Raw genomic sequence first — 24317 nt, forward strand, 5'->3', positions numbered from 1 at the left:
TGTCACCTTGTTATGGCCTCCATGGGCACTCCACACACATGGTGCACAGACATATATACAGACAAAATGCTCATACATAAGGTGAGATTTAAAGTCTCAAAAAAAAAGATTCAGTGTTTTCTGTGGGTAATGTTGCTCCGTGGATACAGCATGCATATGATGCACAGATGTGCATGCAAGCAAAACACATACGTAGAAATAAATCAGAAGTTAGAGATGGTTCAGTAGTTAAGAGCATTGGCTGATCTTCTAGAGGAGCCGGGTTCAATCCCCAGCACACACAGCGCAGCTTACAACTGTTTGCAACTCCAGTTCCAGAGACTCCCACATCCTCACACAGACATACATGTAGGTAAAACACCAATGCACATGAAATAAAAATAATTAAAAAACATACTTATTGAGTACCTCGTAGTAGATTGAGGCATCTAAGAGGCTGCACGTCTCCCTGGAAGCAAGAGCTAACAGTGCCGATGGGCTTTTATTCTTTTCATTTACACTCTTTCATTACACACTGGAAGGTGGGACAGACCTGCTCACTTCAGCACCCTGCCAGTTAAACAGAACCCCCTTCTGGCAGAAGCCTGGTCCAAGTCTGGTGAACGTTTACAAGGAAAGCAGGCAGTCAGCAACTGAGCTTTATCCACAAGCACTGACTCTCAGATATAAACTGACAGTCGCTTTATCCTGGGAGCCTCCCTGGGAGCATCCAGTGACGTGTGTGTGTGTGTGTGTGTGTGCGTGTGCGTGTGCGTGTGTGTATAAGAGAGAGAGGGGGGGGGGCCGGGTGTGGTGGCGCACGCCTTTAATCCCAGCACTTGGTAGGCAGAGGCAGGCGGATTTCTTGAGTTCGAGGCCAGCCTGGTCTACAAAGTGAGTGCCAGGACAGCCAGGGCCACAGAGAAACCCTGTCTCGAAAAACAAAAACAAAAAGAGAGAGAGAGAGAGGGAGAGAGAGAGAGAGAGAGAGTGTGTGTGTGTGTGTGTGTGATTGAGTGTGAGTGTGTGTGAGAGAGAAAAAGTGTGTGTGAGAGAGAGAGAAAATGTGTGTGTGTAAGAGAGAGTGTGTGTGAGAGAGAAAAAGTGTGTGTATGAGAGAGAGAGTGTGTGAGAGTGTGTGTGTGATTGAGTGTGAGTGTGTATGAGAGAGAAAGAGTGTGTGTGAGTGTGTGTACGTGCACACCAGCTCTTGTCTCTGCTCTTTGGAACAGTCCTGAGCTGTCTTGTGTTCACAATGACCCAGGAAACGTGCTCAGAACCCCGGGCCACTGAGAAGAACCTAAGCCATGTTATTTGACAGCAACTGAGATGCAAGCAAGCTTTGCAGTAGTTTGTTAGCATGGCAGCTGGGTTTTCAATGCTCTGCCACATTAATTAATTAATTAACACATCAGCTCCTGCCACTAGGTTCCTTCCATGTTTTGACTTCCTGTCTTGACTTCCTTCAGTGATGAACAGTGATGTGGAAGTATAAGCCAAATAAACTCTCTCGTCCCCAAGATTGCTTGGTCATGTTGTTTACCACAGCAATAGAAACCCTGTGACATGTCACTTGATTTGAGTTCAAGTCTCAGCAACCACATGGTGGCTCACAACCATCTATAATGGAATTTGATGTCCTCTTCTGGTGTGTCTGAAGATAGCTACAGTGTATTCATATGCATAAAATAAGTAAATAAATTTAAAAAGATGTAGAACTCTCTTTCTGCTCCTCCTCCAGTGCCACGCCTGCCTGGATACTGCCTTGATGATAATGGACTGAACCTCTGAACCTGAAAGCCAGCCCCAATTAAATTTGTTCTTTTAAGAGTTTCCTTGGTTATAGTGTCTGTTCACAGCTGTAAAAGTAACTAAGACAGTTACTTACGGGAGTAGGGGCTGACTCAAAGGCAGCTGGAAAGCCAGCCCACGCAACCCACGTGAAGACTCATGACAGCTGGGACCCGGGAACTCTGAGAAACTCAGAGTTGGCCCGCTGGGCTGCTCAGAATCCTCCAGAGGTAACTGGGAGCCAACGCTTGTGGACCAGGCTAGTTTCACTTTCTCAGAAACCTGCTTGTTTACATCCTGAGTCCAACCTTCTCCCTCACCTCCTGGGGGAGGTCTCAATTCTCTGATGTCCAAAAAGCTGCAAGCTCTGGGAAGATGGTGCTTTAGCGGCAAGCTGGCTGCGCTTCCGAGCTTCAGGGCCATTGTTACCCTCAAAGCTTCTGGTCGGCTGCAATACCGATTAGGATTTGTGCCTGCAGTTCCACAGATAGCCTGCAGGCGGCTCTCCTGGTCTATGAAACTATGAGTACACCCACGTGATTTGAACATGACAAGGAAAACAGGAAACCACACTGTTGTCAAAAAGTGTGCCTCTTACCCGGGCGGTGGTGGCGCACGCCTTTAATCCCAGCACTTGGGAGGCAGAGGCAGGCGGATTTCTGAGTCCGAGGCCAGCCTGGTCTACAAAGTGAGTTCCAGGACAGCCAGGGCTATACAGAGAAACCCTGTCTCGAAAAAAAAAAAAAAAAAAAAAAAAGTGTGTCTCTTTCACAACACTTCCAAAATTGTTACAAGCCATTTGGGAAATTCTAGGTCAGCGATGACAACCTTTAAAGAATTTTTAAAAAAAGATTTATGTATTTATTATACACTGTAGCTGTCTTCAGACACACCAGAAGAGGGCATCAGATCTCATTACAGATGGTTGTGAGCCACCATGTGGTTGCTGGGATTTGAACTCAGGACCTCTGGAAAAGCAGTCAGTCCTCTTAACCGCTGAGCCATTTCTCTAGCCCAGAATTTATTATTATAGCCTGTCGAGATGTTATTAAAACCTTGGCATGGTGTCCATGTCTTTAATCCCAGCACTAGGGTGGGGTGGGGACCGAGGCAGGCAGATCTTTGGAGTTCTAGGCCACCTGGGTCTACATAAGAGTTCCAGAACAACTGGAGCTACACAAAACCTTGAAAATAAATAAACATGTGTGTGTGTGTGTGTGTGTGTGTGTGTGTATAAAACCATATCCAAAAATTTATCAGTATGTGTGTTTGCTTAACTCAGATCCTCTGGAAGAGCAGTCAGTGCCCTTAAACGCTTAGCCATCTCGCCAGCCCCCGAGTTCTACATCTTCATTTGAAGGCCGCTAGGGGAAGACCTAGTGTGGTTAGGAGGCTCTCATTGCCCATCCCCACCGTGACACACTTCCTCTAAAAAAGCCATGCCCACTCCAGCAAAGCCACACTTCCTCATAGTGCCACACCCTGGGCCGGCTGTATTCAAACTATCTCAGTTCTCATTACTTGTACTTCTGGTAACCCAGCAAAATCTCACTGGCTCACCAAGGTGGACTTTGGTGCCACTGTTACTTTTGTCTGCCATGGGTTCACATTTTGAGGCGAGAAGAGGGGTGTCAAGTCTACCAGGACAATCCTGTCACACAACATGGGTGTACATTCGAATTTAGCAAGCTGTAAGCAGGGAAAACGGCAGGAGGGGCTGGTGGGTCACAAGGGAGCTGTTCAGATCAGCTCTACCTTTGCTGATAGTTACTCTGATATGGAAACACTCTAAAGGAGGTGCAGGATGCTCAGGGACCCTTACCGTACCACACCAGTGCCAATAAGACTCACCCTGCATCTGTAGATGCACACAGAAATGCCCCTCCACTTACAAGGATTCAGAGAACACCCCAGAAACAGTAGCTGTACTACTTTAAATTAAGCCTGGCTTTCCTGGCTTAGTGCAGCCTGGCTTGTTGCCTGCAGACTGTGCCGATTGGACAGACGAGGATGAGTAAAGATGTCGGCCAGCAAGAGGCAGACCCTCTGCATCCATTCATGAATATGCACTATTGGCTTAGACCTTGGCTCCTTATATCAACCAGGCAATCACAGCCTCTGTTTGATTTACTTAAAGGTGGAAAGGATTCCTTCTCTCTTCTCTCCCAACAGCCAGAGAGATCATTTGTTCTATTAAACACCATGTTACATACACCTGCCTCGCTATGATCCACAACACCCAATCCGGGTCTTCATATTCAAATCTTGCCCTAACGGGGACCCTAGAATGGCTCCATACGCCAACAGGGAGAGCCCCTCAACTACTAACAGAGGTTGACACTTTATCCACTATAATTAGGACAGGAAGAGAGAGCACCTTAAAAGCTATAGGTAAAGAACCTGGTGTAGCCGGGCGTGGTGGCGCAAGCCTTTGATCACAGCACTCGGGAGGCAGAGGCAGGCGGATTTCTGAGTTCGAGGCCAGCCTGGGCTACAAAGTGAGTTCCAGGATAGCCAGGGCTACACAGAGAAAACCTGTCTCGACCCCCCCCCCCCAAAAAAAAAGAACCTGGTGAAACTGTTTTGCCCTTCCCTCTCCCAGACATCCAGTGTCTCCTGGGAAACCACACCCCTTTTGCTAATAGCCTCATCGGCTTCCTGGGACAGACAGACAACCATTATCCCAAAGATAACTTCCTGCAGCCACACCAGTCTTTAGGTGTCTTCCCCCCGCACTACTGTGCTTTTGGTCTGATATCCCATGGCCCACAGAGTTTTCATGGATGGAGAGCGACAGGGTGCTGTCTACATAGTATACCAAAGAGACACACCAGCTCTGAGTCACATTTCCCCCTTTCACAGATAAATCTCCCCAATTAAAAGAACTGTATTCCATCTGGTCTTAACATACCTGAAAGAACCAGCTCATCTTTATCCAGACACCGCTTATACAGTCAGCTTACTCCCATGGCTAGCCTGCTGCTAGGTCAGGCTTGGTAGTGACCCTTTTCCCCAACGAATACGATTTCAAAAATACTTTAACCTAGAACATATCCCATTTGTGATCAGCCATGTGTAGTCACACTCAGCACAGCTCATCAGACCCCTCTCTGGTAGCAACACAGCAGCCGGTAAGATTGCCACAAGTGGGGCCTTTACTCTGTTACCCTCACTGCAAAAGAACTCCCCTCAGCTCACCCATATTAACCTGAAAGGGCTACAGCTCAAATTCCCCAATACCCCCACTAAATACCTCAGGCACATCCTCAGAACTTTCTCCTCCAGTGCCTCCCTAATTTGCACCCCTGATACACAACAATTGGGCACCAAGGCCAGAGGCCCTAAGGCTAACACCCTCTTGCAAGAGTGATGCCACCCACATCCCACATTCGGTACACAGAAATTTGTAATCGTTACCATTGATACCTATTCCTATAAAAAAAAAACCCTAATTAATCACATGTTCTCCACTTTTGCTTTTACAAGGGTCCTTCTCCATATCAAAGATGATACTGGACCACCATTCAACAGCCATCAATTCTAAAATAATTGTCCACCGTACTGGTATCCCTCACAACACTCAGGGCCAAGCTGTTATTGAAAGAACAAATCAAATACTTAAAAAATTTAATTAAATACAAGGCTTTCTACCACCAACACTGAATTAAACCTGGCATTATTTACACTGAATGTGTTCAACATCTATGCCACCCAAGACAAACCTCCCATTGTCTGTCACTGGACTCAACCACCACCTATGCCACCCATCCTGGTCAGATGGAAGGACCCACTTGACGGGTGCTGGAGTGGACGGATTATTCCCTATTAAGAGTAGGAAGGGGATTTGTTGATCCTGTCTGGGTATGACCGACGACACCCTCCAGTCAGAAAGATGGCATGCCTGGGGATCACAGAGAAAACAAAGAGGAGACCGTGCAGGCCCCCGAGGTCACACAAGCAGGTCACCTGGGCGGACATTCAGTTCCTCATTGACATGGCTCCCTGTTGCTGTTCTCCCCACCCCCAGCCCCTCAAGGCTCCTTCTCTGTCATTCCCATGGCTGTTTTTACCCTGCCTGACGCCATGCTTCGGCTAGCCCCACTCCTCCTAACACCATGCTCTGCCTGTTTAACGTCAGGGAAACATCTGGGAAGAACCAGGCATCGGGACTGGAGACTGCACACTAGCGGGACGTCAGAAACCCGTTACGATTCCTATACAGCCAATCGCCTCTTCCAGTGCTCATTCCCTTGCTTGCTCTCCTTGGCAATCAGACCCATCATGCATTAAGGACACTAATACCTGTGGAGGATGTCCCTATTGGTCCTGTAAGTTAAAAATGGGGGTGCGTGGGACACCCCACACTACAGATATACACCATGTTTGGATAAAATTGGAGAACCTTTGAACGAAACATGGAGAATGGGGTGATTAATAAAATTTATGTTCCTTTGATACCAAGCCCTCTTCCCAGTGGACAACGGGGTCTACAGTGCTGAGACAATGACCTAGGTCCACCCGGACAATCTCAGGACTGAGAATGACAATTCTTCTACATAAAACACACCCATCTGGAGCTACAGAGGCTTCATATGGGAAGAAACAGGAGGAGTCTGAGACTAAGCCCGAGGCTGAGAAGACAGATCCTGAGGAAATAGGCAAAGTCTCCCCTTTACAGATGAGAGTCCTGCACTCAGGCTTGGCAGTGTGAGCCGCCCATTGCAGGTGAACAGAGCCTGGTCTCTGTGGGATCCCTGTGGGGCTTGCAGGCCAGCGCCTCTGCTTTAAAGAGAAGCCTCTCTCCACTGCATCCCTAAGCGCTTGTGTCGCCATTGTATTCCCGGAAGTGACCTTTCTTCTAGAAGACTCTAGGGTGTGACTTCTGAAGAGAAGAAGGAAGAGGAAGGGTGGAGGTTAGGAAACAGTGAGTCGGGCTTGTGGGTCTCTCCTGGTGATCTGACAGCTTCTGGGTCAGAACTCGGAGTCACCACGACAAACTGCTCTCTGTCCGCAGTACAGGGTTCAGGCAAAGTCTTGGTTGCCAGGCGGTGAGGTCAGGGGTGGGGAAGCCCAGGGCTGGGGATTCCCCATCTCCTCAGTTTCACTTCTGCACCTAACCTGGGTCAGGTCCTTCTGCCGGGACACTGATGACGCGCTGGCAGGTCTCACTATCATTGGGTGGCGAGATTCCAGGAGCCAATCAGCGTCGCCGCGGACGCTGGTTATAAAGTCCACGCAACCCGCGGGACTCAGACACCCGGGATCCCAGATGGGGGCGATGGCTCCGCGCACGCTGCTCCTGCTGCTGGCGGCCGCCCTGGCCCCGACTCAGACCCGCGCGGGTGAGTGCGGGGTCGGGAGGGAAACGGCCTCTGCGGGGAGAGGGGCGGCACGGGGGAAGCCGCGTCCCCGCGTCGCCCACCGGACCCTCCGCCCCTTCTCCACCTGAGCCCCGCGCCCAGATCCCCTCCCGGCCTGCGCAGCCGCCCGGGGTTTGGTGAGGAGGTCGGGGTCTCACCGCGCGCCGTCCCCAGGCCCACACTCGATGCGGTATTTCGAGACCGCCGTGTCCCGGCCCGGCCTCGAGGAGCCCCGGTACATCTCTGTCGGCTATGTGGACAACAAGGAGTTCGTGCGCTTCGACAGCGACGCGGAGAATCCGAGATATGAGCCGCGGGCGCCGTGGATGGAGCAGGAGGGGCCGGAGTATTGGGAGCGGGAAACACAGAAAGCCAAGGGCCAAGAGCAGTGGTTCCGAGTGAGCCTGAGGAACCTGCTCGGCTACTACAACCAGAGCGCGGGCGGTGAGTGACCCCGCGTCGGAGGTCAGGCCCCTCCACTTCCCGACACAGGGACGCTGACGTCCCGGGTCCCAAGTCCGAGGTTTGGGAACAGAACGGACCCGGAACCGGTTTCCCTTTCAGTTTGGAGGAGTCCGCGGCCGGGCGGGCGGGGCCGGGGCGGGTGAGCGGGGCTGACCGCAGGGTCCCGCAGGCTCTCACACACTCCAGCAGATGTCTGGCTGTGACTTGGGGTCGGACTGGCGCCTCCTCCGCGGGTACCTGCAGTTCGCCTATGAAGGCCGCGATTACATCGCCCTGAACGAAGACCTGAAAACGTGGACGGCGGCGGACATGGCGGCGCAGATCACCCGACGCAAGTGGGAGCAGAGTGGTGCTGCAGAGCATTACAAGGCCTACCTGGAGGGCGAGTGCGTGGAGTGGCTCCACAGATACCTGAAGAACGGGAACGCGACGCTGCTGCGCACAGGTGCAGGGGCCGCGGGCAGCTCCTCCCTCTGCCCTCGGGCTGGGGCTCAGTCCTGGGGAAGAAGAAACCCTCAGCTGGGGTCATGCCCCTGTCTCAGAGGGGAGAGAGTGTCCCTGGGTCTCCTGATGCCTCAGCACAGTGACTGCACTGACTCTCCCAGGGCTCAGCCTTCTCCCTGGACAGTGCCCAGCCTGTCTCAGGAGGGAAGGAGAGAATTTCCCTGAGGTAACAACAGCTGCTCCCTTCAGTTCCCCTGTAGCCTCTGTCAGCCATGGCCTCTCCCAGGCCGGGTTCTCTGCCCACGCCCACTGTCGGTGGACACTGACTCCTGTCCTGCTGAGTGTGTCAACCCTTACACCTCAGGACCGGAAGTCGCCTTACCTGATTGGAAACATGGACTCCTATACACTAGCCTGGTTGCCCCAGCTTCTAGAATTTTCCAGAGAATACATTCTCCCAGATCCCTCCCTGTCTGTGGGGTTTGCACCCCTTCGACAACCTAATTCTCTCTATTCCTACAGTGGTGAATGGTCACATGAGCTCTTATGGGGTACCCTGGAGGAATATAAATCGAGAATTTTCTTTTTTGTTTTCTCTCTCTCTCTCTCTCTCTCTTTTCCGATTTTTTTGAGACAGGGTTTCTCTGTATAGCCCTGGCTGTCCTGGAACTCACTTTGTAGCCCAGGTTGTCCTCAAATTCACATGCCTCTGCCTCCTGAGTGCTGGGATTATGGACTGCCTGGCCTTTCTTTTTTCTTTACTTTTTTTTTTTTTTTTTGAGGCCTTATTTTTTTTCTAGTCAGTTTTTGTCTGCACTGGAGTGATCCTGTTTCTCCATGCCCTTGTATTATCATTTGTATCAGTCCCCATAGGTGCCAGAGGAGACTGCTAACCTGGATAATTATGCAAGTTAAATCAGGGTTCTCATTAAAGGAGAGATTCTTGTGAACTTAGAGTGTTTCCTGTCAGAACTAAACATCCAGAAGCCTCCTGCTCTTCCTCTGCCCCCACAAGTTACAGTGCCCCCCCCCCAGTGAATCAGGACTTGGACTCTGAGAGACAGGGTCTTCTGCAATCCAGGGCTGGATTGAGAGGGAAGACCACACACCCTGTGAGCTCACTGTGTTCCAGTGAGTGCTGCACTGGGGTCCACAGCTCACTCCAGGGATCCTGTGTGACATACCTGTACCTTGTCCTCCAGAGTCAGGGGCTGGGAGTCATTTTCTCTGGCTACAGACTTTGTGATGGCTGTTCACTCGGACTGACAGTTAACGTTGGTCAGCAAGATGACCACAGTGGTTGAGTCTCAGTGGTGGGACCCTTCCAGTAGCATATGCCCCTAATTTTGATATGAACTCAAACAGATATTAAATTACTTATTTTCCATTCCCTATTCCATTCTGTGACTATCTCTCTCATGCTATTGAACATCACATAAGGATGGCCATGTTCACCCACTGGCTCATGTGGATTCCCTCTTAGCTTCTTTGTCCCAAAAGAAAATGTGCAGTCCTGTGCTGAGGGGACCAGCTCTGCTTTTGGTCACTAGTGCAATGACAGTGTAGTGTCAAATAGACACATAGTTCACTCTCATCATTGATTTAACTGAGTCTTGTGTAGATTTCAGTTTGTCTTGTTAATTGTGGAATTTCTTAAATCTTCCACACAGATTCCCCAAAGGCACATGTGACCCATCACCCCAGATCTAAAGGTGAAGTCACCCTGAGGTGCTGGGCCCTGGGCTTCTACCCTGCTGACATCACCCTGACCTGGCAGTTGAATGGGGAGGAGCTGACCCAGGACATGGAGCTTGTGGAGACCAGGCCTGCAGGGGATGGAACCTTCCAGAAGTGGGCATCTGTGGTGGTGCCTCTTGGGAAGGAGCAGAATTACACATGCCGTGTGTACCATGAGGGGCTGCCTGAGCCCCTCACCCTGAGATGGGGTAAGGAGGGTGTGGGTGCAGAGCTGGGGTCAGGGAAAGCTGGAGCCTTCTGCAGACCCTGAGCTGGTCAGGGATGAGAGCTGGGGTCATAACCCTCACCTTCATTTCCTGTACCTGTCCTTCCCAGAGCCTCCTCCGTCCACTGACTCTTACATGGTGATCGTTGCTGTTCTGGGTGTCCTTGGAGCTATGGCCATCATTGGAGCTGTGGTGGCTTTTGTGATGAAGAGAAGGAGAAACACAGGTAAGAAAGGGCAGGGTCTGAGTTTTCTCTCAGCCTCCTTTAGAAGTGTGCTCTGCTCATTAATGGGGAACACAGCCACACCCCACATTGCTACTGTCTCTAACTGGGTCTGCTGTCAGTTCTGGGAATTTCCAGTGTCAAGATCTTCCTTGAACTCTCACAGCTTTTCTTTTCACAGGTGGAAAAGGAGGGGACTATGCTCTGGCTCCAGGTTAGTGTGGGGACAGGATTGTTCTGGGGGACATTGGAGTGAAGTTGGAGATGATGGGAGCTCTGGGAATCCATAATAGCTCCTCCAGAGAAATCTTCTAGGGGCCTGAGTTGTGCCATGAAGTGAATACATTCATGTACATATGCATATACATTTGTTTTGTTTTACCCTAGGCTCCCAGAGCTCTGAAATGTCTCTCCGAGATTGTAAAGGTGACACTCTAGGGTCTGATTGGGGAGGGGCAATGTGGACATGATTGGGTTTCAGGGACTCCCAGAATCTCCTGAGAGTGAGTGGTGGGTTGCTGGAATGTTGTCTTCACAGTGATGGTTCATGACTCTCATTCTCTAGCGTGAAGACAGCTGCCTGGACTGTACTGAGTGACAGACGATGTGTTCAGGTCTCTCCTGTGACATCCAGAGCCCTCAGTTCTCTTTACACAACATTGTCTGATGTTCCCTGTGAGCTTGGGTTCAGTGTGAAGAACTGTGGAGCCCAGCCTGCCCTGCACACCAGGACCCTATCCCTGCACTGCCCTGTGTTCCCTTCCATAGCCAACCTTGCTGCTCCAGCCAAACACTGGGGGACATCTGCATCCTGTAAGCTCCATGCTACCCTGAGCTGCAGCTCCTCACTTCCACACTGAGAATAATAATTTGAATGTGGGTGGCTGGAGAGATGGCTCAGCGCTGACTGCTCTTCCAAAGGTCCTGAGTTCAAATCCCAGCAACCACATGGTGGCTCACAACCATCTGTAATGGGATCTAACACCCTCTTCTGCAGTGTCTGAAGACAGCTACAGTGTACTTACATATAATAATAAATAAGTCTTTAAAAAATAATTTGAAAGTGACCTTGATTGTTAACATCTTGATCTAGGGCTGATTTCTTGTTAATTTCATGGATTGAGAATGCTTAGAGGTTTTTTTGTTTGTTTGATTGATTTTTTTGAAGAAATAAATGGCAGATGAAGGAACTTCCAGAATCTGGGTCACTATGCTGTGTGTATCTGTTGGGACAGGATGAGGCTGTGGCAGCTGAGTGTGAACAGGGCTGTGCCCAGGTGGGCTCAGTCCATTTTGATCTGTGATGGGGCCACACCTCGGCTGTGTCACCTCTGGGCTCTGTTCTCTCCATCACTCTGAGGCACATCCTGAGAGTTTGTGATCACAAAGACACAGGGAGGGCCTGAGCCTTGCCCTGTCCCCAGGATTATGAGCCCCTAGGGCTAAAGATCAGAGACTCAACTAGGGATCCTTTAATGTGCTGGGTGTACAAGACAATTCACCCATTTCCTCTCACCCATCCCTTTTAGCTACTAATGATGCTGTGTTGAAGCTGCCCTGGGCTCTCCCTGTCCCATGCTACTGTGGTGATTTCTCCTTCTTCTCTTCAGTATCTCTTCCAGGGTTCTCAGGTGTAGGATGTGATTTTTTTGTTAAACTCCCAGGTGCACATCCTCAGGTGAGATAATTGGCTTAGATTTTTCTAAACTCATTTTTAATAAGGGTTCTTAAATGCTTAACCTCATTTATAGCCCACCACCCACCAGAAGTAGAGAAAAAAAAAGGATATCGGATTAGTTCATCTGTTTAGAAATGGTTCTTTGAAGCAAATCCAATCTGCATTGTCAGGATATCAGTTCACAAGAATCAGCAATAGCAGCTCAAAGCAGAAGCGGCCAAGAGGCTCAGCTCTTTGCTGTTTAGAAGTAGTTTCTTGGGGCAATTTCAATCTCCAATTGTCAGGATACCACCAGTCCAGGTCTGCAGTGTCAGGATAGCAAACCCAAACCATTGACTGTGGCATGACCCAGCAGAAACTGCCAGGCCTCCATGAAATCGGCCTGAGTCAGCAGGAATGACCAGGAGAGGTTCTCTGCCCTGACTCTCCACAAAGTGAAGGTCAATGAAGATGAAGACTTGAGACCAACGTAGCATTGCAAAGCAAGCTATGCAAACCCTCCATCACTTTCCATTGTGTTCCATTATACTCCCTCCAAACATCAACGTGTCCTCACAGGAGTCTTGCTTTCCACGAGACTTGCCTCAGGAAAACACCACGTAAGTCTGTCTTAGCAAAACTCCACTTGAGTCTGTATCAGCTCACATATCCAGAGACTTTCACTTGACTCTGTCAATCATCCTGCTGCAGAAGCAGCAAGAATCCACCAGAGCATCACCAGAAGGTTTTTGGTGCATTTCTCTCTATGGAGTCACAAGCAACGATGACCAATAAGTAATGGTAAAGCTTACCAATACCATGTAGCCTCGTCTACTGTCTGTTGGGACTTATTTATATTTCTTCTAAATATCATGTGTCCTTTCTCATATCTACTTTAGCAAACACCCTTTCACCTGTGTCTGCTGCAGCAAAACATCATTTGACAGAACTGACTTTCCACAGAAACCAGAAGTTCCCACTTCAAGAACAGCGATGTTTCTCTCCTATGTAACTTGGGTACCGGCCCCTGAAACTTTTTTTTCAAAAAAAGATTTATTTATTATTTTATGTGTGTACATTGCTGTCTTTAGACACACCAGAAGGGGGCATCAGATCCTATTATAGATGATTATGTGCCACCATGTGGTTGCTGAGAATTGAACTCAGGACCTCTGGAAGAGCAGTCAGTGCTCTTAATCACTGAGCCATCTCTCCAGCTCCCCCCACCTCTGAAACATTTATACTCCTCCATTATCTTCTCTTTTAACAGCTTGTGTTCTGGAGTTAACTCCCTGAACTCTCTTCATCTCTATTCCCAGATCGGGTGAACCTGTTTCTTGCAGCCCTGACTTGGGCATGCTGGATGCATATTCACCATAGTCTGTCTTAAAGCCCTGTCCATAGGCCTGATGTTGCTCTGCATTGTGGATGGCTCTGTATTACAGGAGACCAAAGTCCTGCTCATAAGCCTGTAACCATTTAAATTATGCAATGTTTATACCAATAAGGACACAGGAGGCATAAACTGAGGTATAAACCTGCCAGCTCAGCGAGGAAACTTTATTTTCCTAACTATATGGGATATACCTATTACAAGCCTGATTGTACACCTAAACTGCCAGCTCTTAAGAAATCTCGTTCTATCTGTGTCAATCTTATTAGGCTAGTTAGTCTACCATCCCCTTGAGCTCCTCCAAACCCAAGAGGGATCTTTAGCTCTGCTTCCTAGATTTCTGTTTTACCTGTGTCCTGCCAGATGCTTCTCTGTTGTTCCTGCAAATCCAAAGAGGAAATGCCCATTACTTACCCGGAGCTCCTCCCATATTGGCTCTTCCAAGCTGAGAGAGAGAGAGAGAGAGAGAGAGAGAGAGAGAGAGAGCTCTGTCAAAGGTCCAACTGCTTATAAAAGAAGTCTAGCTCCTCCCCTACACCCTTGGCAGGCTGAGCCTTGTCACTGTCATGGGATTTTTCTGCTCAGTGATTGCTAGCTTTTTTTTTTTTTTTCGTCCCCTTTTTCCTTGACATTGGGCCCATAGGTTAGAATGGAAAGTCCTTCCCAGATTTAGCTGGCTTTTGCTGAGATGCCATTTCTGTGGAGCTGCTGGGGACAGGAGGGGACTGGAGAGTTGTTGCCATGGTGGACAGCTCCTACTGTGTTCACCAAGGCTGTAGGCTGAAGCTGGAAAGAAGGTGTTGCCACCATGGACAGCGCCTGTGAGGCCTGCAGGCTGAGGAGATGTAGTGGAGTTGCACTTTTAACAGGAGCCCCCATTTGGACAGCTCCTGTGGGACTTTTTACTGAGGTGGCCCCTAGGCTGAGCAGGAAAGAAGGGCCTGCCATCACTTTGATGGATTTAGTGTTAGGGACTACAATAAGCCAGGATAAGCCCCTTGTCCCTAAGCTGTTTCTTGTCAAATATTAAGCACAGTGATGGAAAAGGGAGCTGCATTGGTTACTTTCCTGTTGCTGTGATGAAGCATCATGTCCAAGGAAACTTCTAGAAGGTTTATCTGCGGATTAGGGTCCCAAAGAGTTATGAGGGCATCAATATCACAACAGCAAACACCAGGCATGGCATCAGGAACAGCTGAGAGCTCACACCTCCAACCATGGTCCCCAGTGACATACTTCCTCCAGCAAGGCCACACCTCCTAAGCTTCCCCAAACAGCCCCAACTGGGGACTAAGTATTCAAATGACCAAGAATATGGGGTCATTTTATTCAAAGGACCACAGTAACTAATACAGACCATGATACCCAAGCTCTCAGGGCAAATACGGGATCTTCCAGTTGTAGTGTCAGAAATGTCATTGATCCCCCAAAACCAGACAGCAACCGATCTGATGTAATCACAGGAGGGCCTTTTTTATTTGAGTTAGCTCAGGCCAGTGTACCTCGTCATGCATTCATGCATGAAAATTTTATGATGAGGCGTCCCAAATATCTCTTAGGGTGCTTTATAGTAAGCAGCAAGTGGGGCTGGGTGAGTGTGCAAGCATCTCATTGGAGAGCTACTGTGGAATTTAACATAATTGGTTGGTGCTGGGAGTCATATCATAAACTTAATTTCTGCTTCCCAGTGTATTGGTGGTCGTTAGACTGAGGATGGGCTTGTAACCTGGAGATGCAGGTCTTTTGGGGGTGTAACCTGGAGTCACAGCTTTTCTTTGGGGTTAGCCTAGAGGCTGGAGCTAGGCTTGGGTTTTGTTGGGAGGTAAGTTGGAAACTAATTCTAGGTACCAGGCTGTTAGTTTGCCTGACTTCAAATTCTCTGAAATGGAATCTGAATTTAAAAGATTTGGCCTCTCACAGGTGGCAGCTGGCTGACACTGACACAGGTGGGACCTGGGCAAGAAGGCTTGGTTCTCCAGAGTTGCCCAAGGCAATGCTGGAATCTATTTGGCCAGGAAATGCTTTTTCTAATGTCATGGTGGGCATCTCTTGTATGTGCCAAGTCCAGGAATGAAGGAACTTTCCAAAGGAAATGTTCAAACCCAATGGTCTCCAAGGGGACCATCAAGATGGCTCAGAGTGTAAAGGTTCTTGCCACCAAGCTTGGCTCCCTGAGTTTGATCCATGGAAGCCACATGGTGGATGGAGACACCTGACTCCTGTAAGTTAGCCTCTGAGCTTCACACAGGCATCATGACATGCACATCCCTACATATAATTATTAAATCAGTGCAATAATAAAGGAACCATGATGGTTTCTGTTGTATACCGGCCCATGGCCTACTTGAACCGGGTATACCTGGGAGGCAGGCTGGGGCTGAAAAAGACTTAGACAGCGAGAGAGATAATGGAGGCAAGACAAAGGTCCTGATCAAGGCCCGAGACTTTACTCAGAAACTGTGCTTATAAAGGGGGAAGGCCCATCACCCCCCCCCCCCCAGTCCACTCTTGGTGCCTGGAGCCATTCTGTCAGCAATTGTCGCCAGGCTTCTTGATGTATTGTTGCCATGTTGTTAGCACTAGTCTGCCAGTTCCAGTTCCACAGGTAGTCAGCTATCTCAGGAACACCAGGAAGACAGGTTCAGCCTCTCAGCAGGTAGCATAAGAGCAGGGCAGTTGTCACTTCAAAAAGAAGCCCAACAAGTCGGAAAGCTGCACTGCAGGTCTATACCAGCCTGCTTCAGGCTGGGGGAGCATACAGTTTCATATTGAAGGAAATGGAAACACATATGTATGAGGACAACTATGTATAAGGACATGTATGTAAAAATTGTGTCCAGTTTTCCTGCAGACTTACCTGTGTCCAAAACCCACATTGTGATGAGAAGCAGCCAGGAAGATTGAAGGGCATCCCATGCAAGGATAATCACAGAGATTTTAAACTCTTTTATGTGTTATGTATTTATACTATTGCTTTATGTGTACCATGTGTGAATGAGGGCCCTCCCTAGTGTGGTGTGTGTTGTGGGCAGGGGGAGTCAGAAGACAACCTTGGGTACCCAGTTCTGTCTTTCCACGTGAGTTCTGGGATACTGAACTCAGGTGGTCAGACTGGGTGGCAAGCACTTCTACCTGAGCCAATTCACCATCCCAGATGGGTGCCACCGCCCTGTTTTTGGAGGTGTTGAGATATCAAACCCGGAACCTGCAGTATACAAGGTGGGCACTCAAGTCACTGAGCCACATTCTCTATGTCTGAAAACCAGTCAGCAGGAAACAGCTGTTATTGCAAAGGCCCGTTCTAAAGCTTTGGCATAAAGATGGAATTAGAGACTATCTGTTGAAAAATAGAGATGGGTGGTGTACAAGAAGCACTTTTGGAACACAGCCCTCTCGTCTGAGGACCTAAATCTAAGAGAACCAGGCCTGAAGTGGAAATTTCTGGTTTCTTTGGGACTCAGTTGTGTCGTGTGATGTTTTTCTGGAAACTATCTTATGACAGGATGTTTTTGCTGAAGCAGACATGTGGTGATTTTCTGGAAGCTACCTGGAAAAGGGGCATGCGATGTTTGCTAGAGCTTGAGAGATGCCCTCTTGAAAGAACACATGATGTTAGGAACGGGTATGAATATAAGCCAACAGACCACAGATGACACTATGTGGCATTGGTTCACCTTGCCACTCTTTGCTGCTTGGTCTTCATTGGGGTTTGCTGATGCTGTGGCATTGGCTAGCCTTGCCTTCTTTGCTTATTATCATTTGTCATACTTTGTAGAGAGAAATGAACCAAATAATTTCTGATGCTGTTCTGGCATCTTCTTCCTGCTTCTGCAGACTCAGGCCGATTGGTGCAACCTCAAAGTTTCTTCTGGATTAAGCTGCCATTGTTGACTGGTGTGAACTCAATTGCTGATATCCTGACACTGCAGACTGGACTCTCCCCGAAGAACAATTTCTAAACAGGTCCACACCCTCCTTTGCCCTATTAATCTTTCCTTTCTATTTTCTTCGGTTGGCAGTGAGCTAGAAGAGAGGTTAAAACATTTAAGTAACATTATTAAAGTAGGTTTTGGAAAATATAAACCTACACAGGGCATCTGGAATGTTCCATGTGTGGGTTATGTTAGCAATGCTGCATTGGTGCTGGAGGACATCAGACGTTTTTGTAGACTGAGCACTGTGGGGACGGATTGGGAAGCTCCTTCTCTGGGACTCTGTGACCCTGAGGAATCCATGGCTTCATCTCTTCAGACCTTCTTGGCAGTGTAGTTAGGCGGTTCAGGCCTATATGTGGCCCTGTGGCTGCAGGGAAAAAAAATCAGAGAATCAAAGCATAAAAACAAAAATGATGTCACTTCCGAGTAAAATTATGGAGCTGCAGAGACTGTTTCGAGGTGAAGAATGTTTACTGCTGTTCCAGAGGACCTGGGTTCAGTTCCCAGCTGTCACCCACTTGTAACTCCAGCCTTAGATGGGTAGGGTGCCCTCTTCTGGCTGCCTGAGGCACTCTATGAACGTGGCGCACAGACATACATGGAGGCAAAACACCCACATATACATAAAAATATTTTTTAAAAGAATGAAAAAGAAATGAAGGGAAATAAGATTTCTGTAAAGAGACCCTGCACAGTATTTGGGGGTCACTACAGCATGTAGGAACACCTCTAAAACCTAGCATAGGACCGTAGGGTCCCCTGCACTAGATGTACACACTGATCTTAGGGATTCAGCAAGGGAAGGGAGAAATCGACACAACTCCCCCTACAGAGTGGCCCCTGATGCTACTGGTCTACGGACCCTGTGTGTTCGTTCATTTAGGCTGTTTGTGTTGTATGCCTTGTTGTAGTTCAGGTTGACCTTGAATCCTTTATTTTATTTTATTTTTTTTAAAAAACATTTATTATTGGCTGGAGAGATAGCTCAGTGGTTAAGAGCACTGACTGCTCTTCTGAATGTCCTGAGTTCAATTCCCAGCAACCACATGGTGGCTCACGACCATCTGTAATGAGATCTGATGCCCTCTTCTGGAGTGTCTGAAGACAGCAACAATGAACTTGCATATAATAAATAAATCCTTTTTTAAAATTTTAAAGATTTATTATGTACACAGTGTTCTGCCTGCATATGTGCCTGTCCACCAGAAGACGGTGCCAGATCTCATTATAGATTGTTGAGCCACCACATGAGTTCTGAGAAATCAGCTCAGGACCTAGGAAGACCAGTTAATGCTCTCAACCTCTGAATCTTCTCTCCAGTCCTGATCCTCCTGCCTCACCTCAGCATGTCGTGGTGTGTGTGTGTGTGTGTGTGTGTGTGTGTGTGCGTGTGTGTGTGTGTGTGTGTCTGTGTCTCTGTCACTGTGACTGCAGAGTGTGGCATTGAGTAACAATTGATTGAGGAGCTCGAGGTGTAATCTCACTCAGAAGTTGTGTTTCAGCCTGAAGATCATAAGGACCCGTGGCTGAAAGGAAAATCCCTGGCTGCTTCGGTATGAAGAGGGCATAGGCGACCACAACTCCCTGCCTTCCCCAGCATTCAAAGCTCACAGCCACTTAGGGGATCAGGAATTGGAGCCGCTCCTACTCCTGTGTCCTGCTGCCCCCTGGCGGCCTTGAGCCGCATCGCAGCTCCCAAGAGTTGGGGATGGAATGGGCTCTATGTGGGCTCTATGTCAAATGTCCCTCCAGACTGCAAAGTCCAGGAACTGGTGGCCAGCTTCATAAGCCCACGAAGCTGTCCGAGTCACCCTGAAGAAGGGCCACACTAAGAAACGGGTATCCCCTGCACAGTCCGCCACAGCAGAGCATTAGTTGTTTTTCCTTTTGTGGTTGCTGTTGCCCAGAATTTACCCCAGGGCTTCCTGCCTGTTGACCGTGTCCTCAATGAACTACACACCGGCTGAGTTTGATGTGACCACCCTAAGAAAGGGTCCTGGGTTTCTCTGGGAATGCCTTCAATCCCAGCCCTCGGGAGGGCGGATCTCTGCATTCTTTAACCACATAGCAAGTTCCAGAACACCCGGGGCTATAAGGTAAAACCAGAAGACTGGGATCCCCAGGTCTGACACCTGGAAGCGGGTGGTGGAGTAGGTGGGAAAGTTGTAACAAGTGAGAAAGGAGCATGGATGCCCGGGGCGGGATCTGGGTGGACTTAGGCTCTCCAGCCAAGGCCCTGGGAAGTGAAAGTGGTAAAGGAAATAACCTCAAATTACTCTTTTTTCCCTTGATAGTGTCTTTCACCTGGAATTTCCCGCACGCTGTAGATGGGACCTAGGGACGACTTCCTGCCACTGAGCTGTGTCCCAGCCTTTACTTTTAAGATGTGGTCCAGGCTGGCCTTGAACTTGCTCTGTAACTGAGCAGGCTTTCCATCCAGTGCCTCGGGCCCCTATTTAGCCAGGATTACAGGTCTGCAAACCAGCCTAGCTTTTGTTTAAGACTTGGTCGAGGTTGCCAGGCTGTGAGAGCACACACCTTTAGTCCCAGCAATTGGGAGGCAGAGGCAGAGGCAGGTGGGTCTCTAAGTTTGAGACCAGCCTGGTAAACAGAGTCAGTTGCAGGACAACCAGGGGTACACAGAGAAGCCCTGCCTCAAAAATCAAACAACTTGTTCCTTCTTTCTAGAACCTGTGGGTCATGACCCCTTTGGGGGTCAAACAACCCTTTCACAGGGGTTGCTTAAGCCCATCAGAAAACACAGGTATTACTATTCCTAACAGTAGCAAAATTAGAGTTATGAAGTAATGAAAATAACTTTATGGTTGGGGTCACTACGAGGAACTGTATTAACGGGTCACAGTATTAGGAAGGTTGAGAACCACTGCTCTGGAGTCTGCAAACCCCGTACAGAGGTGGGGCAGAGGGCAGCGGGAAGGGACTGGGTCACATGAAAATGACAGGGTGTGTTTTGGAGCCAGGTCCACCCCTGCCTCAATGCATGTCTGCAGGTGTTACAGGCCCTCCACCCTCAAAGGAGCTGTGACAGCCACTTAGAGGCTGACACAGACAACCTCAGAGGCTGTGTGGATTTTTCCCATGATAGCCCTCAGGACAACACCCAAAGCTACCACGTTCCCAGGCTTTGCAGCAGATGTCACCCTCCTGGAGAGCTACTGTCCCCTCCTGAGCAACTATGCCACCCCCGGGCCAGAAAGAGCAACAGAACTCTATGGGGAGCGGGTGCGGCCGGCCGCAGACCCTGTGAAACCCACTCATTTACTGCCTTGCCCGAGCATGCGCAGTGAGGCTGCATGCGTGGGCTGCCTGACAGGCTGGACAGTTCCTCCTGATCCAGACCCGTCAGCCTATCTGTGAATGACCTAAGCTCCTGCCTGGAGCAGGTGTGAATTCTGACTGGATGAGGTGGGGTGGAGCTAGAAGGGGAGGAGTCGCGAGTAGTGAGGTGAGTTGTTTTTTATCCCTTGCCCTAGGTAGAAGCCAGTAGTAGAGTAGTGAGGAGTTTTAGCCCTTGCCGTGAGTAGAAGTAGAGTAAGAGAAGTAGAATAGGAGTAGTTTAGCCCCTGCCCTAAGAAGAAGCTGCTGGGGAAGGGAGCTGTAAAAGAAAAACCCCGAAGTAAAGTTGCTGCATGAACCCAACTTGGTGTCTGTGTTGTTCCTGTCTCGCCACCGGCTCGGAGGACCGGGACAAATGGTGGCCCATACGCCGTGAAAACAGCAGTAGGGAAATTTTGGCAAACAGAGGTAAGGAAACCTTAGTAAACAGCGGTAAGAAATTTTAGTAAACAGCTGTAAGGAAATTTTGGTAAGCAATGGTATTTAAAGAAAGCACAGGCCTGTAAGGTTGCCTGGAAAAAAGGGACTAAGCATTAAAGTTCTCAGTTAGAGACTATTAGGTTCCCGGTAAGTGGGAAGATTCAAGTTCTCGGTTAGAGACCATTAGACCATTAGGTTTCTGGATTAGGGACTATTAAGGTTCTCAGGTATAGAGACGAAGGTAAGGTTCCCGAGAAAAAAGGGACGAAGCATTAAGATTCTCAGGAATAGAGACGAAGGGAATTTCAGCAACATGGGTTCAATTGCGACTAAAATGACAATGAAAATGTTAGTCATCTGGATCTTGGTCAGGGCGTGCTTGAGGGACACCAATGGAAAGTACAATAAGGAGATTGCTTTTCAGGCTAGCCGCCGAAAGTCTAAACAGCTTAGACAACAAACCAAAGATAAGAAAGAGAAGAAGGAATCTAGCTCTGAAGGGTCTATTAGTGACAGCAACAAGACTGATAGTGAAAGCTGTCGTCGGATGTTCTGCTGGAGGTTGAGGCGCGGTAGGCCGCCCAAACCATCAGCCACTCTGTTGCCTTCTCCTCCCCTCCATAAAGATGAGGGAGACAAAAAGGGAAAGCATAGTATGGGTGATATTTTTTATTTGTGGATCCTCTAATGTGGAAGTGGAAGAGGTATTTGGGACCCTAACTAAATGCCTCTTGGAGAAGTGGAATTTGGTGATAGCCCCAGAAAAAGTTCAGAAGACAGACATACAACACTATTTAGGTACTAAAGTGAGAGATGCTGTTGTCGAGCCACTAAAGCTGGAACTAAGGATGGATAAAATGCATACCTTGAATGATTTTAAGAAATTGTTAGGAGATATCATTTGGATTCCGCCCTATTGTAATCTTCCCAATGCAGAGTTATGCCCATTATTTGATATTTTAAAAGGAGATTCCAATTTACAATCTCCTCACCAATTAACACCCTTAGCCAGAGCTTGACTCATATGTCAGGAATGTGTATAACCTCTGTTCAGTTGTTTTCGTAACATAAAAAGCTGACCACATCCGGACACCAAGGACCAGAGCTCAGTGACCTGTCCAGGTCAGGGACGTCCCTCTTCGCTGCAATGTTGCGGAACCGGAGAACAATGTGGATACAGAGAAAAACAGCAATGGCGTCGTAGCAGTCAGCCAGGTAGGACTCCAGGTGTTTCTGTGGCAGACAAATGAATGTTAGCTTGTTGTTTGAGTGGCTGTAGGCAGACAGATGTAATGTCTTTGGGGACAAGGCACTGGGCAGGGAGACCAGCTTCTTCCCTGTCCACAGGCACCTCAAGTGGCCTGACCTGCTCACTAGCCACACTTATGTAAGTTCCCCACAGCAGAAGCTGGGGCTGAGCTTGGGATGGGAGCTCCAGGGCCAAGGCTTAGAGAACACTCATTCCTCAGGAGTTGCTGTCTGCCTGTGCAAAGGCACAGAATTCGGAAGCTCACCTGTGTCATGGAGAACATCATGACACCGTGGAACAGGTTGTGTGCAGCCGGGCCAGACATCACGAAAAATTTACAGATAAAAAGATATTCAGGCAAGATTTGTCGAGGAGGGCATAATGCTGGCTGCAGAAGAGCGCTTCAAACGGATACTACCAAGACAGAGAAAGACACGGATGGGTCTCACACTGACCCCGTGGATGTGGAGACTCAGCACAGCTTAGTAATCAGAGCTCACAAGACCACACACCCAACCTCCAGGCAGGGAGGAGCACCCTGAACAGGCACTGAAGATGGGGCACAGGTCACAAGAGAAGCCCTCCACACTGATTGCCGCCCCCACATACATTTCAACTGTCTTCTCCTGACAGTCACACCCCAGCCAGTCTCCCTCTGTCTGCCTCTAAGTCCATGGCTCCTAACCTTCCACATCACAGCAGGCCAGGGACACCCACCCCTCACACATATCAAACTAACTAACACTCAGGAACTGATCCCTGGCCATGGAGGGGTTGCCTCACCATACCCTCTGCTCTCCACGCTGGGCAGTATGGGACACCAGGATCGGGGCATCCAGCTCGGCCGGTGAGATGACAGCACCACGGTTGCCCAGGGTAAAGATGGTGTTCCTGCTTCAGAGGGACGGCTTAGGGTAGAAGTGTGAACAGCACTGGAGTGGGGGAAACCAATGAGACCGACCACACCAGGCCCAACAAGCCAAGGGCTGTGGATCCCAGGAAGCTAAACATGGCCCGGACAGCCCGTTCAGAACCTGAGCCTTGCTTGGCCTGACACCCTTAATGGCCTTCAAGGTTTTACAAACCCTTTGAAACAAATGTGAAAAACCGTCAGAGTGGCTTGTGCTTCTTGGTGAGGAAGCTCTCGCTTTCACGTTCTCAAAGGTTGAGAACCACAGAATGGGTAAGAAACACAGCCCTGGGCTTGAAAGATGGCTCAGCGTTTAAAAGCACTGACTGCTCTTCCAGAGGTCCTGAGTTCAAGTCCCAGGAACCACATGGTGGCTCAACCCATGTGTAATGGAATCTGATGCCCTCTTCTGGTGTGTCTGAAGACTGCAACAGTGTACTCATATAAATAAAATATTTTTTAAAAAATATTTTTGAAAAATCTGAATGTGAACTTCATTTTCCCATCCTGACCTGAGGGTTGATTGACAGGTAAATTAAAGGACTGAGAGTACTTAGACTTTGTGGAGGACATAACTGGCAGATGGAGAACCTTCCAGAATCTGTGTCACTGTACTGTGTGTATCTGGTGGGACAGGATGAGGCTGTGGGAGCTGAATGTGAACAGGGTTGTGCCCAGGTGAGCTCAGTCAGTTATTATCTTTGATATGGTCACCCTCAGCTCTGTCACCTCCAGGCTCTGCTCTCATCACTGTGAAGCACATGCCGAGAGTCTGTGATGAAAGGGACATCACAGGAAGCTGATGGCCAGAGCCTTGTCATGTCCACAGGATTATGAGCAGCCCAGGCTTCCGTCTTGACTGTGGCTCTTTACTTTGTCTTCTGTGTTTATTTCTTGCATCTTTAGTTCATATGGAGGACTGAGACTATTCTTTTCCTGTGAGTGCTTCCTGTCTGGTTCTCCTCATGAATGCCCATGAGTTACAGCAGTAGGAGGTGTTTTCCCATTCTTGTCCCCACCAGACACAACAAGGGCCCTGCTCTCAGGACACTGTGGTCTGCACAGGTGAACTAAACTCTCCTGAGCTCCTGCCTCCTTCCAGTTGTCTCTGTGGAGTTCTCTGTAGCCTCCCTCAGCCCTGAAGCAGACTGATCCAGACTTTAACCTTGC

At 48.9% G+C, this 24317-nt stretch overlaps 1 protein-coding gene and 1 pseudogene across 1 annotated transcript; one reads left to right on the forward strand and one right to left on the reverse strand.

The window, feature by feature from the left end:
* The first annotated feature begins 7019 nt into the window (after nt 1–7019).
* H2-D1 (histocompatibility 2, D region locus 1) lies at nt 7020–11423 on the forward strand. Its single transcript, NM_010380.3, has 8 exons — nt 7020–7112; nt 7305–7574; nt 7765–8040; nt 9710–9985; nt 10113–10229; nt 10408–10440; nt 10614–10652; nt 10792–11423. Exons 1-8 carry the CDS (start codon nt 7040–7042, stop codon nt 10794–10796), a joined length of 1089 nt encoding a protein of 362 aa, NP_034510.3. The 5' UTR covers nt 7020–7039; the 3' UTR covers nt 10797–11423.
* Gm18733 (predicted gene, 18733) lies at nt 22080–23157 on the reverse strand (annotated as a pseudogene).

Source organism: Mus musculus, chromosome 17 (genome assembly GCF_000001635.26).
Source record: "Mus musculus strain C57BL/6J chromosome 17, GRCm38.p6 C57BL/6J".
NCBI classification, from domain to species: Eukaryota; Metazoa; Chordata; class Mammalia; order Rodentia; family Muridae; genus Mus; species Mus musculus.